This window comes from Varanus komodoensis, unplaced genomic scaffold (genome assembly GCF_004798865.1).
Source record: "Varanus komodoensis strain SLA01 unplaced genomic scaffold, ASM479886v1 scaffold6_4, whole genome shotgun sequence".
Lineage (NCBI taxonomy): Eukaryota > Metazoa > Chordata > Lepidosauria > Squamata > Varanidae > Varanus > Varanus komodoensis.
Genome location: NW_025336347.1, coordinates 20228704 through 20242706, shown reverse-complemented (window position 1 = coordinate 20242706; position 14003 = coordinate 20228704). Strand labels below are relative to the sequence as shown.

The following is a 14003-nucleotide window of genomic DNA, read 5'->3' as shown; positions in this document are numbered from 1 at the left end:
AACTGCAGAGTGGCTAATACATTTTAAAACGCAATCCAGGTTTGGCCCTGCCATTTTTACAGCTTCAGAGTCCCCCTTGCTTTTGGAAGCAGTACAAGGTGCCAGCATTCCCTCTGTTATGTTTTTTTGGTTTTACTTGCAGGGAGCTTTTGTTTTTAAATTGTTTTTAAGCTGTTCTTCATCCAGTGGGATTCAGCAGCGGCCCTCTCATTCTACTGCATGTGCAGGCCAGGCCAGGCCAGGCCAGCGCCAACTGTGGAGAACACACTCTGCTTTTTAAGCCCATGCAGTTGGGATTGCTTCATGGCTTCTTTCCCAATCCCGCTGAAACTGCTACTCAACAGCCATGCTAGCTAGGGATGAGGGGAGTTGTGGTCTGACACACCTGGAGACACCGGGCTGGGAGGCGGTTCTTTATAGCAGTGCCATTTGGGTTGCCATACATCGTTGGATTACTGCTTCTAACACCCCCGATCGTTTGCCCTGCTGGCTGCGGATGATGGACATTACAGTCCACGGAATCTGGGAGACCCAAGGTTGGCGACCACCACTTTGTAAGAACCATGCGGACAAGCAGAGAATTTCTAGGAAGCCAGCAGAGGGCTCCGGCTGTCGTATCTTAGCAGAGGGGGCTGCTGTCTCTTTTTCGCTCCTTTTTGCCGAATGCATCCGGGGTTGAACTTCCTGGGTCAGAAAGCGGCTGCTCCAGCAGCAGCTGATTCCATAGTGACCTGGGCGTCCCCCTCCCCTCCTCCCCACCCCTCACAGAGCAGCGGAACTCCCCCCCAGGGGACGCCCCTCCAGCCCAGCTGCTCCCTGTGCCTGAGCCTGGAGGAGGCATAGATCCGGCTGCTAGAATTAGGGAGGAGGCGGCGGCGGCAACCCCGGACTCCCCAGCCATTAACCCCTGAGCAGCTGGAAACTCCAAGAGAATGAAAGGGAGGGGCAACTAAGAGAGCAGAACCCCCCATTATCTCTGGAGGACGCGGGGAGCGCCTCAGAGGGGAGCGCAATCCTTCCCGCGCCCCTTCACTGCCAAGCAAGTCCCACGGGCTCCATGGAACCGGCTCAGAGCAGCGGGCGAGCGTCCCGCCGGATCAGCCCGCTGCTCTGCCTCTAGCCCCTCCGCGCTGCTCCCGGCGCGGCCAGCCCCATCCATGCCTTTGAGCAGCGGTCCTGCAGCGGTCCTTCAAGGCGACGCGCTCCTCTCTGCCTGCATCCCCACGAACTGACATCCAGAGCTTCGCTGCCTGACTGGGGAAGTTCTACCCAGCCAGCATGCCAGCTTCTCAGGGGCAGACCCCGCCTCCGCGAAGTCGAATCCCCATTTAAAGCGCGCAGGTCTCCGCAACTTGTGGCAGTGAGTTCTGCAAATGATTGATACGCTGTGTGAAGCCGCCGCCGCCGAAATTTATTTTGCTTCTTCTCTGACTTGATCTATTGCCTGGAAATGTTATTGGGTGCCCCTGTCCTGGACCAAATAAGGACTGGCCTTGCTGATTTGGCTGGCTTTTCTGAAAACAGCTGTGAATAGCGCTCCCAGAGGCACAGCAAGAAGGACTTGGGCTCATCAGGACTCCTCCAGAAGACAGCTTCTGGCAGGGCCAGCTCAGTCCTGTTGTACTAGAGCAGGTCAAGGAAGGTACCGCACGCTCCAAGAGTGCTCCTGCTAGACTTCCTTTGCTCTGCTAACTTTGTGCAGTTTACCTGGTATGCTGAGACAGCAGGACTGATGCTCCAAATACCTCCAGGTGGAAGCATCCGTACTCTTGCCTGTGATTGACACATCTTGTCATCCATTGTGAAATCTGCCTAGGTAAAGAGCAAGGCCCTTGTTGGCATGTGCATTATTGTTCTCCAAATGCCCACAGCTGGCAAGCAGGTGGCACACGCAAGGGCCCCTTGTATGACCGGCTCCTTCTGGCAGAGGCCACCTTGCAGGAAGTACCAACCACTGGGATTTGAGTCCTTGCATTCTGACATGCTGCACACCATCTAGCCTGCTCTAGCCTCCCCCTTCCCTATATATTCTCCAGGAACCATGCAACAGAAATCCCCCAAAGTTGGGGTTTGTTTGCAGTTTTGGAGTTTTGGGAGGCTACTGTGGGTACACATGAAAAATGTCTGCTGCAGGGAGTAAGGCCAGTTGCACTGTGGACTCTTCAAGCTCTTACTTAGGGGGCAGGAAACGTGCTTAAACACCCAAGTCACGGCTTTGAACAACAGTTTTGCTAAGAGACTGGTAGCATCTTGAAAGTGGCACCGTGTCTCACTGTGGTTGCCAGTCGCTTAGGGGAAGAGGCAGGTTGCTTCTTGGTGGACAATGGGCACCCACCTCCTAGATTCTTCCAAATGCAATGCCGAACATTGACACTGGCTTGGATGTTACAGTGTGGGGTTTTTCCCTTTTGAAGCTGGCGGGGAGAGCAGCAAGATTCCTAGGCACCACGGCACATTTCCATGGCAGTGCTGGCAGCAGTGGGTGCTGCACTGGTGATTCTGCCCTGAAGGGGCCCTGCTAATGCCTCTGTCTTCTGTGTCCTGCCACACAGTTCAGTGTGGAGGATACATGTCATTTCAGTGGCCATCTTCACAGAAGCACCCAGTGATCAACATCATGCAGGAAAACTATGACAATGTGATCTCACTGGGTAAGTGTTTATTTTTGCCTCCTTTTTCTCAGATACCAAGTTCTTGGTATATTCTGTGTTGGAATTCTCCAGCAGTTAAGAGCACAGGTCTGGGACTCAGGCGACTGGGGTTCTAGTCACTGCTCATGGAACCAACTGTGAGACTTTGGGCCACTTACAGGCTCTCAACCCACCCTACCTCAAAGGGCTGTTGTTGTGGTTCTAGGATTGAGAGCAGCAGAAGGAGAATGAAGTAAACTACTTTGAGTTTTTTAAAAACAAAAAGGTAGGGTGTTAATCTAATAAATAAATTTAATTCATTCGTAGAGGCCAGGGACATCCTTCCAACATGCTGGTCTTTTAGGGCATAATCCTCTGTGCTTTTAGACAGAAACAACTCTCAGTAGTTCTCAGCACTCCCCACCTGGCCATGTTGTAGGACCTTGTTTTGTACAAGTATGCACAGGATTGTGTCCTTAATCACAAGGTCTGTCTTATAGGCCAAAAATAATTGCAGGTCAGGGCTGGAAAAGAAACTGCATCAAGCAAATTCTTCTAACTTGAATTTCCTTGCAACAAGTGAGATTTAGGGTTAGGGTTAGGGTCATCTCCCTTTTCAGCATTTCCAATTAAGGAGACTATTGGTTTTAGAATACACCAAAAAGATGAAGTATGTATCTGCAAAGTTGATGAGTAACCTTTTTTTCTGACTGGCTCCCTCCATTTCTCCCATCCCCAGCGGAGGAGATTGCGATCAGCTGGCCCCGGATAACTGCATTTGCTGAGTCCCACAGAAGGAGAGGACTGGTGTCTGGTAAGTCAGCGCAGGGACAGTGTTCCTCCATGCGCGTCTAAAGCAGGGCCGGGCAACCTGTGGCCTTCCAGGTGTCTTGGCCTGCATCTCCCATCAGTCCTAGGCAACAGAGCCACTGGTGAGGGGTTGGAGGGGTCAGTGGGGGAGCACCAGGTGGAGAAGGCTGACCAGGGGTTGTCCTAGTAGGGAAAGTTATTTTTCCAGTGACTTGCTTTCCGATCATCTTGATCTGGGCATACCTGGGACTGAACCTCCTTCCTGCAAAGCCAGTGCCCTGCTCCCAAACTGTGGCCCTTTATTTTCACCACACGGGACTACTTCCATGTTGTGGGGTGGTGGGCTTCAGGAACATCACCTAAGCTGGCAGAGCAGGGGAAGATGCAACCTGAGAATTCTCTTAGGCTGCACCTGATTTTCTGGGCTACTCAGTGACAGGGTTCAGAAAGCACACTGCAGCTCATCATGGGTTATTGAACTCATGATGAGGCTGCTGTGTGTGCAGGGCACATGTGGACACTATTTTAAATATGCAAGCCCTGCTTGGAGACTGTGTCAGGAGGACCCAACAAGCATGGGTTATGTGAGGGCTAAATAACCTCAGCATGACCCTAAAACAGACTGTGGCTTATGTAAGGGTTGCTTAATCCTTGCATACCTACGGTTGCCAGGTTCGCACAACCCTGAGTGGGGGCTGCATATTCAGAAGGGGGCTGTGTGCACTCTGCGGTGTCCACCCTACACCTCGCCATAATGAATGGTTCTGTTGTAGGAACAGCTCCAGTGTGTGACATTTGGGGGGGAATCTAGTACTTCCCCCTTCTTAGAGTTTCGCTGGACACAAGTCTCAAAGTGTTAGATTACGAAGCATCATTTATTACAAATGGAAGAATATTCAGCTAAAGATGCAACAGTTAAACAAAACAAGCACTTGGGAATAACAAGCAAACGAACCATCTGATGGAGCTGCCCGTAAGCCTCAGTACATGGAGAATTGCAGGCATGCAATAGAAGGCTTCCTTTGCCCTCCAAAACTAGGAGAATACAGATCTATTTTAGCTCTGCATGCAAGTAGGGACTGAAGCTCTGCCAGGATTCCTCATATCATGGGAGAGCCTTGCTCCTTCCCTCCCTGTTCCCCAGAACAGCCCCTTCACACTGGCTTTGAAATCACAGGTGCAGCTCCAGCGCTCCGGCTGGCATGGAAAGAACGGTGCTGACTGCCCGGGTGAGGGGAGGCCGCCATGGGTCTGGAGCCTCAGCTCCCTCAGAGTGCTTTCCCAGGGTCAGTGCCAGGGCTCCGGATTTTCCCGGGAAGGCCTAGGCAGCATCTGGTGGTCAAAGGATTGTACCTTGCCAGCTGAAGCAACCTGAACAAAGACCGTTCCCACAGAGAACACCTCGCATCTGAGGCTCACGAGGAGAAGCTGCCTTTGTGCAGGCCTGAGTGTGGTTGGAGTTGTGTTGGCTTTAATGTCAGGGCAAGAGTAGATGAGCTAGTCCGGTTGGCATGTGGGAGTAACTTCATTGGCATTTTACTCAGACTCTGTAGCTGTTCCCTTAAAAAGCAGCTTGACGTGGAAGACATTGAGCACTCGTATAGTTCTCCGTGCCTTGAAGAGCTTTCATGGCTGATTTACTATAAATCAAATTGCTTTTAAGGCAAAAGACTGGGTCACTTTCTTTTTCCTAGTCAGTTCGCAAGCCCATCCCTCTCAGCGTCTGTTTCGTCTTTTCGCAATGTAGATATAGAGTCCGAACAGGGCCAGGTGGAACAGGCCCCGATGCAGGACTCAGCTGTGGCAGCTGGCCCGAGCGACAGTGGGATGAACACCGACCTCCGCCGGCAGCTGGGCCTCATCCTGCAGACGGCTGGCAGGAGCCAGGTGGAGAAGATGCTCCGAGAGCTGGTGAAGGAGCAGAGCCAGGAGGGGAAGCGCAAAGCCCGGAAGAAGATGCCCAAGAGCCCCAAGGATGAAGGTGGGCGGGTCTCAGCGCACCAGCTGCGGTGGCAGTAAGAAAGGGGTGTGTGACATTTGTATGGAGTGACCGACAAACCCTCAGTAAGGCTGCCTCTGTGCCTATTTAATAGAGAACCGGGACATTTTCTGTACTGGGCATACAGGCCATGTCCCAGGGTGGGCGCTTCTGGGCTGTGGGTACATTTGGGGATTTGAAAAACTCTCCTAGATCTCAGCACAAAACGGCCTCCATGGAAGGTGTGGCAAAAAATGAGCACGCTTCCCAAAAGCCTGAGCACAAGGCAGAAGGTAGGGGGCTGAACAACACACGACACACCACAACCCTTCTGAACCTAGTTTTCCACACCAGCAGCAACCCATTTCACAGCAGGCTTGCTCCTGGTAGGAAAATGGGGGGTTTTGGTTAAAATTTGGGGGAGAGCACCTTGGTGTGCCTCAGGAAGGTGTCCAGGGACCCATTAGTGCTTGAGGGCCACACACTGCCTGCCCCATGGCACGCCCTCTGCCTACCCCTATTTGCCAATGAGAGCTCCTCTTTCTCCTGCCAAGTCCCTCCACTCGCCTTTGAAGAAAAGTGAGGACATAGATTAGGTTGGACTCCAATTCCTATCATCCCTGGCCATTGAGGGTGCTGTTGGGGATTGGAATCCAACAGTGGTTGGAGGGCCACGAGATTCCCTCTTCTACTTTTAAGGGTCCCTTGCGATAATATTGCTCATGTGTTCTTGGGTCCAGTGTTTAGCTCTTTCCCCAGGAGGACCTCTAGCAGTTGTGGGTGCGCAGATACGACTTGCCCCTTATGCACTTCCCTATAAATGCACGTGCACGAGCATCAAGATACCACCTGCAGCTGTGCAGGCAGACATTCTGCACCTGCAGCCACTGAGGTTTATTTTTGCATGGTTGACAATTCACTGAGTGGGTTCTGACAATAACCCACCCTCAAGGGTTGAGAATGCATCTAAGTTTGTGTTGTCATTGAACTGTGGGTTATTGTTAAACCATGGGCTATTGTATTGTCTGAACGCAGCTTCACTAACTAGCCATGGCTTATTAACCATGAAGAGAAGCCATGGTTTGTTCTTGGGCTGTGAACAGTGGGTTGTCCACCATGGTTTGTATCTTGGCTGGGTCCAGGCAACACAGTAATCTACTCCCAGTTCAATGACAATCCATACTTTAATCTTGAGCATGACTTACTATGTTGTCTGAACCCAGTCACTGAAGGATGGAGTGATGCATCTCTTCCAGCTTGGATCCCATTTTGAAAACTAACCTTTTGGCTGAATTCCAGTGGTATGTGGTGCTGAAGCCAAATTGTGCTGAGTCCAAGGGCCAAATATATGAGCATATTACTACCAGCATCTAAGCCTTAGAAGAGATCCCAGATGGGTGAGATTGGCCTGCAGGCCAAAGGTTTAGCACTCGTGTTGTGGGACACTACCATTGTTCTAAATATACCTTAAATTCAGTAGAGGATGTTTTTAGGAAAGAAATTATATAGATCCCTTTGGGGAAGGGGCAGCTGGCCTTAAGATGAAAATAAAGATGTTGTGAACACGTTCCCATGTTCATGTGAAATGCTGGGAGGAGACAAGGGTGGCTGGTGCATCTTCGAGCCACACCTCATGCAGCGACTTCCTTGCAGCCACCATCATGGCCACTTTGATGTTCTTGGCTTGGGTGCTTTTGAAGGAAGCAAAACCAGAATTCTCCATGGAAATCTGATTAGAGGACCTGCTCTAATGATGCAAGTGAAGCCAGTTTTGCATTAAGCTTTAAAGCTGCATCCTCCCGCCAGCTGATGGGAAGTCCCGGCATGTTCCCTGCTCCGGCTTTGAGATTTTGCTGTGCATTGCCCACATAATTTCTCATTCATCTTTAGAGCATGTCAGGTCAGAAATACATGTTTTTCAGTTTTAAAACTGGAGAGAGAACAGCCAGCGTGCACAGAATCCTGAAGGCTGCCCTCGCTCTCAGTGAGGAGCAGTGGTCTTTATTTATTTTCGATTTATATCCTGCCTTTTTCCTACAAAGGGCTCAAAGCAGCTTACATCATTCCCCTCCTCCATCTTATCCTTCACAACCCTGTGAGGTAGAGGTTGGGCTGAGAGTCTGTGACTGGCCCAAAGCCACCCAGTTGGCTCCATGGCTGAGCGGGGACTAGAACCCAGATTGCCTGAGTCCCGATCCCATGCTCTTAACCACTACACCACACTGGCTCTCTTTATGGAATATGCACAGCTGTGCCTCTACCCCAGGCTGGTCAACTGTTGCTTCGCAATACATCTAACTCCTTCCCAGATGTTCAGTGCCTGAGAGCTTAGAGACTTTATGCTGCTTCCATGAAATACTCAAGATTGAGGATGGGGAGAATCCCACAGTTCAGAGCAGCCACTGGGAAGGCTTCTGCTTCGCCTCTGGCCTGATCCATGAAGGACATTATTGGAGAGTCGTATTTTATTTGTCTATTATATTCATATCTGGCTTTTTGTCCTGTGAGAAGCGCAAAGCAGTGTACCTGAGCCTGTCCCTCCTGTTTTGTCCCCAGAACAACAACCCTGTGAAGTGGGTCAGGCTGAGAGTCAGTGACTGGCCCAAAGTTACCCAGCGAGCTCCGTGGCCAAGTGGAGACTAGAACCTGGGTCTCACGATTCACTGTACAGCACCCTGACCTCAGCACTACCCTTGTAGCAATGCTCATCTTCATGCCTGGGTTTCCAAGTTCATTTTCTGGAAAAAGGGGGGGGGGGATAATGATGGGTAGAACTTTGGTGAGGCATTTGTGCTTGCTGGGGATGATGGGCATTGCAGTCCACCCCATCCAGCAGACACTGGGCTGGGGAAAGCTAGAGGAAGGGTTGGAAGCAGGTATGGTCCGACTCTCTCTCATGTTCCTTATTACAGCTGTTGAGCAGAATGAAGAGGAGTTGCCTCTGGAGGGGACGGTGGAGCCGCCATCTTCTCCATCCAGGAGATCTAACAGCCCAGATGAGGGGGAAGCCAGTGGCAGTCAATGCCAGCAGGACCCGAGGGAGCGCCCAGTGCAGCGTGGGCTGGCAAGGGAGGGAAGGGCTGCCAGGAAGCGAAAGGAAAACTGTGCAGCCCTGGAGGGAGTGGAGATGCCTGGCGTCTGTGTGGAGTGCGGGAAGAAGAACTTGGAGGGCAGTGGGCGAGGCCACAGCATCCCCACACCAGAGCGGCCGCACCAGTGCCCTGAGTGTGGGCGCTGCTTCCGGCAGCGCTCCATCCTCGCGAAGCACCAAAAGATCCACACCGGGGAGAAGCCCTACCTGTGCACGGCTTGCGGCAAGTGCTTCAACCGCAGCTCCAACCTGGCGCAGCACCAGCGCGTGCACACGGGCGAGCGGCCCTTCCCCTGCGCCTCCTGCGGCAAGGCCTTCACCCAGAAGTCGGACCTGGAGCGGCACCGGCGGGTGCACACCGGCGAGCGCCCCTACGCCTGCTCCGACTGCAGCAAGCGCTTCTCGGTTGGCTCTCACCTTGACCGGCACCGGCGCACCCACCTGCACGGTCCTCCGGAGGAGCCCCCCGCCCCGGCCGACGCCCCCCCGGCGCCCGCGGCCCACCCCTGCCCGGACTGCGGGAAATGCTTCGGGCAGCGCTCTGCACTTTCCAAGCACCGGAAGACGCACTCGGGGGAGCGCCCGTACCCGTGCAGCGCCTGCGGCAAGCGGTTCAGCCGCAGCTCCAACCTGGCCCAGCACCAGCGCATCCACACCGGCGAGCGCCCCTTTCCCTGCGCGGACTGCGGCAAGCGGTTCATCCAGCGCTCCGACCTGGAGCGGCACCAGCGCGTGCACACCGGCGAGCGCCCCTACACGTGCGCGCAGTGCGGCCGGGGCTTCTCCGTGAGCTCCCACCTGGACCGGCACCAGCGGGTCCACCAAGCCCAGGCGGCGGCGGCGGCCGCCCACCGCTGCCCCGAGCACGTGAAGGGCTTCCTCTTCAGCACCGGCGGCAAGCAGGTCCTCAAGCACCAGCTGTACGGCGGCAAGGGGCGCCTCACGCGCAGCGGCCACTGCCTGGACTGCGGCAAGAGCCTGAGCAAGGTCCCCGCGCCGCCCGCCGCGCCGCCCGCGGAGAAGCCCTTCAAGTGCGCCGACTGCGGGAAGGCCTTCGCCCAGCGCTCCGCCCTGGCCAAGCACCAGCGCATCCACACGGGGGAGAAGCCCTTCTCCTGCACGGACTGCGGCAAGGCCTTCATCCAGAAGTCGGACCTGACCATCCACCGGCGCATGCACACCGGGGAGAAGCCCTACCGCTGCGAGGCCTGCGGCAAGTGCTTCAGCGTCAGCTCCAACCTGCTGACCCACCAGCGCACCCACCTGGGCGAGAAGCCCTACGCCTGCGGCGAGTGCGGCAAGGCCTTCATCCAGCGCTCCGAGCTCACCATCCACCAGCGCACCCACACCGGTGAGAAGCCCTACAAATGCGGCATCTGCGGCAAATGCTTCAGCCGCAGCTCCCACCTCAACCGCCACCAGCGCACCCACGGCAAGGACAAGGCCTCGGCTGGCCCCGGGGCAGCGCCTGCCGCCGCGCCCGCCAAGCCTGCGACTCCGCTGCCCTCCTCGGCCTTCTCGGCCTCCTTCGCGTCCCCCAGCCCTCTCCCGGCCTTGCCCTCCTTCCCCTCCTCGCCCTCCTCCCTCCCCATCCCTGCTCTGGAGCTGCCCTGGTCTCTCCCCTTCTCCTCCCGAAGCTTTTCCCATTCGGCGTTCCCGTCCCCCGCCCCGGTGGGGCCCAGACCTCTTCTCCAATAAACAGCCGCCTCCCCTACTCTCTGCTTTCCATGCCTCGCGGTCTCCCCGCCGGGACAGCCCGCCCGCTCTGCCTGGGCCTGCTCTGAGCCGCTTGTCTGTCTGTGTGCGAGGGCCACCTCCTCACCTCCCCCATCCTGGCGACTTGGGCCTTGCGGGCTGCATCCAGACGGCCAGTCTCTGGGGAGCGCCTGCAGCCCTCCCGGCGCGGCATTTCCCTTGCAGGAGGTGAAATCATTTCACTCCCAGAGAGAACCGTAACGGGGGGAGGCCACACTGAGAAGATCTTGCCCCGTGCTGGGGAACTTGCAACCCTCCCGATCTGGGGAATTGCTACTCCCATCTTACTTTGCCAGCGGGTAGGCTGGTTGGGGCTGATGGAAATTATAGCCCAGCAATGTCCGAGGGAGTGTGTGGGGGAGGCTGCAGGTGCTTCTGCTGTACTCGGAGCTTGAGACTGATGCGAGGGAACAGCCATACATTCACTTTCTTGCATGCGCGCACACAAACCCCCCTGCAGTCTGAAATGTTAGATCCCAGCCACCTGAGAGACGCTGCAGTGGGGGTGGTTTGCTTGTGGCCATCCAGATGTTGCTGGGCTCCATTAGTCTGAGACAAGTTTGCTAATGGAGGGGGATAATGAGAACTAGTCCAGCATCACCTGAAAAGCTGCAGCCTTCCCTCCTTTAGTCCCCCACCTCCACCATTTTGCCCCGTTACAAGAGGACATAAGAGCATAATTTGCCCTCGCTCACTACCACCCTTTTGTTTACACAAGGTGATTTTCAGAGAGTGGCACAGGGCTTGTTTATGCCTCTAAAGCACAGGAGGGCACCCTCCAGTCTGGGCCTCAGGTGGTCCATGGAAGTGGCTTGTTCAGCCCACGGAGACCTGGGCCCCCACCACTGGTCCCACCGCTCCCTTCTTCAGTCCCCACCCTCTAGGCCAAAGGCTGGCCAAGGCTCTGTGAAGTGAAGGAGCAGCAAGAGGAATCCTCCTGTTTCCTCCTGTCTGTGAGTCACATAAGAGGGAGTGCAAAGGGAGGGTGAGCACCAAGCGCGGATCAAGAGGATTTCCCTGGGGGGTGGAGGTTGCAGCTGGGCATTCCTCTGGCATTTGTAGTAGCCCCTGCCAGCACGGGATGAGTTGGCCCAATATGCCCTTTGCCTTACGCAGGCAAGCGTGGCTGGGCTGAGGTGCCTTGGTTGCCCTGCCTCTTCTCCCCAAGCACTGCAGGGCCCTTCCTTCCAGCAGGCCCACAGGGGCCAGATGATGCCAGGAAGCTGCGCCTCCCTCCTTTGGCACCACGCAACCCTCAGAGGCTATCGGAAAGGCCATCAGGTCCACCCCCCTGCTGTTGCAGGTCACCAGCTCACACCATTCCTCACCAGTGCGCTCAAAGGACAGGACGGTAACCCTCAGTGTGAATGTGCCCCTAGGTGCTCTGGATACAAGCAGCAGATGAACAGTGGCGATAGAGCCCCCTAAGTGTGCAGAAATCCCTTCCCTTCATGGACGCCAGTGTGTGAACAAAAGGAGTGTGGCCCCAACATAGGTGAAGAGGTGCCCCACGCACGCTGCAGTTGCACCTCCGTGTCTAGAGCGGTGGTTCTAATTGGCTTCAGTGATTAGGAAGTTAGAAGCCAAGAACTTGTATTCCAGAATAATACTTTAATTAACTTGGAATAAAAGATGCAAGGCTATTGCCACCTTTCTGGCATTAGGAGGAAACTGCTGTGCTTTCCATTCTGGAGATGGGGCGTACGCTCACCGATGATTTCCCCTTTCCATTTGCCCTACTCTCTCTCTCTCTCTCCCCCCATCCTCCAAATCCTCCAGCTTTCCCCCCAGTGGTCCTTCTCACCCAGAGCAATTCAATGCAAATTTAATTCCCAAGGAGCTCAGTGGGCTGCCAACCATCTAAGTTTGTTCAGGGGGTTATAGCCTTAGCTCTGATTTCTCATGCCTTCTGGCATTTGCACACCAAAAGCCCCCTTGGGGCTCCCTTAGGTAGGTGACACCTACTCTCAGGGATGGCATCTAACTTGAGTGGGCCCTCAGTCTGCTGCCATCACCCCATCAGCACCATCCTGCCCCTGTGGTATCTTCCATCACCCCTCCTCAGGACAGTTGGACCTATCCAGTGCTGCCAGCATCCTCCGCCAGCTTGAAGGGAGTGGAGCAGGCATTTGGCACCTGTTGGGTTTGGCCGGCACCATTTTGTATGCCCCACAATGCAGGACTAGGAGCCAAGCTACAGGGTTGATCCTATCTGCCACCCACCTGCCTGGAGAGGGAGGTTGGTTGTGCCTGTTTTTGCATGAAGGTCATGCTACTGAGTGAGCAAGCAGATGAGCTTGCCCAGCTGGAATAGCAGGAAGCTGGTGCTGCAATGGCAGTTCCTGGGCTCCCGCTGGCCCTCCTGGGGGCGCAGGCCATTAGCAACTGCCCACCAGTGCTGAGCGTGCCCACACTATTGGTCTGAATGGTTTTTATAGTCATCCCCTCTCCCCAGGGAACCCCAGGAAGGCCTGCTCTGTACTTGCGGCAGATTTAGGCAGGAACAGAATGGTGGAGTTTGGAGTTAATACAATTGCACGTACCATTTTAATCGGCAAGGGAGAGCATTGTATTTTTGAATGCTCTGCATGGCAAACAGCTTGCAACTGGAAAGCAACATATAGAAAGTGCTGTTAGAAATGTTCTCCAAGGTGTACTGCCAGGTTTGACATGGGGGCTTTCAAGAGAGTATCTCCTGCCTTCAGTCTAAAGTGATACATCCATGCCACCTCATCTGCACCCAGTATTACTTCATGGATAGTTCAGGCCAAATTCTAAATTCCCTGAAAGGAATCTGGGGTCCCTGACCAGAGAGTTCTCTCATCCAACTACATTTCCTAGGATTCTTTGTGTGAAAATTACGACAGTTCAACTGGTAAGGTCCCTCCCAGCCTTGCTTCTTAAGTTTTTAGTATGGCACTGTTAGCGCTCTCAGCACCTGACGGCCTCCCCATTTGAATTTTGTGTCTTCTCACATCTGGCATTCGTCTGCAGGGAAGGCTGCCTTTCCCCCCAGCGTGCATTGCCAGCATCTATCACTTTGGTGCTATATCATATGGTGCATTTACTGAGATGTTGCTTGGGGGTGGAGACTGCAGAATGTCCTATTTAGGAAAGACTTAGAACAACCGATGGAGTTTGGCTGGCTGTTGCCCAAGAAGCAGCCTCCTCCGGAATTACATCCAGCGAGCAATATGTGCCTTCTTCCTCTGTTCTGGAACTGATTGCATGCTCTGGCTTGAAGCTACCTATACTTCTGGCAAAGTATGTTGTTAAAATATCCAGTGGGGAAAGGCTCCCGAGTTCTCCAAGTTCACATTTTCCATAGTTCATCAGATTTGTGAATGTCAACAAACCGCAATGTTGGTGAGCTTTTCACCTATACGCACATGACACCCTTTTAAATTAGTTGTCTTCTTGCTGTTTTTTGTTTGTATTGTTGTGGGGTTGTACCAAGTATAAAGCTGACTCTATTATTATTTTTTAGTTAGATGTGAAATTTTTAAACTGTGAAAAAAACAAACAAGGGGAAATGTTGGGCAAAAAAAATGCATCATGCTTAAATGTTGACATCAGTTTCAAAAGGAAAAAGTAAAAAGAGAGGAAATTGCATTGTCTTCCTTCTCTGCCTGTCTCCCATTTACACTAATTTTGTTAAGATCATAAAGCAAGAAAATAAGATGGGTGCTTTTTAATTTAGACTGATCACTTTATAAAAACTGGAATTCAAGAGGACCAG

The 14003-nt window shown here is 53.7% G+C and overlaps 1 protein-coding gene across 1 annotated transcript; it reads left to right on the top strand.

Moving 5' to 3' along the window:
* Positions 1-499: 499 nt before the first annotated feature.
* Positions 500-11692, top strand: LOC123034398 (zinc finger protein 2-like). Its single transcript, XM_044451723.1, has 7 exons — positions 500-536; positions 2553-2651; positions 3370-3444; positions 5188-5421; positions 8331-8914; positions 9047-10041; positions 11644-11692. The coding sequence occupies exons 1-7, from the start codon at positions 500-502 to the stop codon at positions 11690-11692; spliced, it is 2073 nt and encodes a 690-aa protein (XP_044307658.1).
* The last annotated feature ends 2311 nt before the right edge of the window (positions 11693-14003 follow it).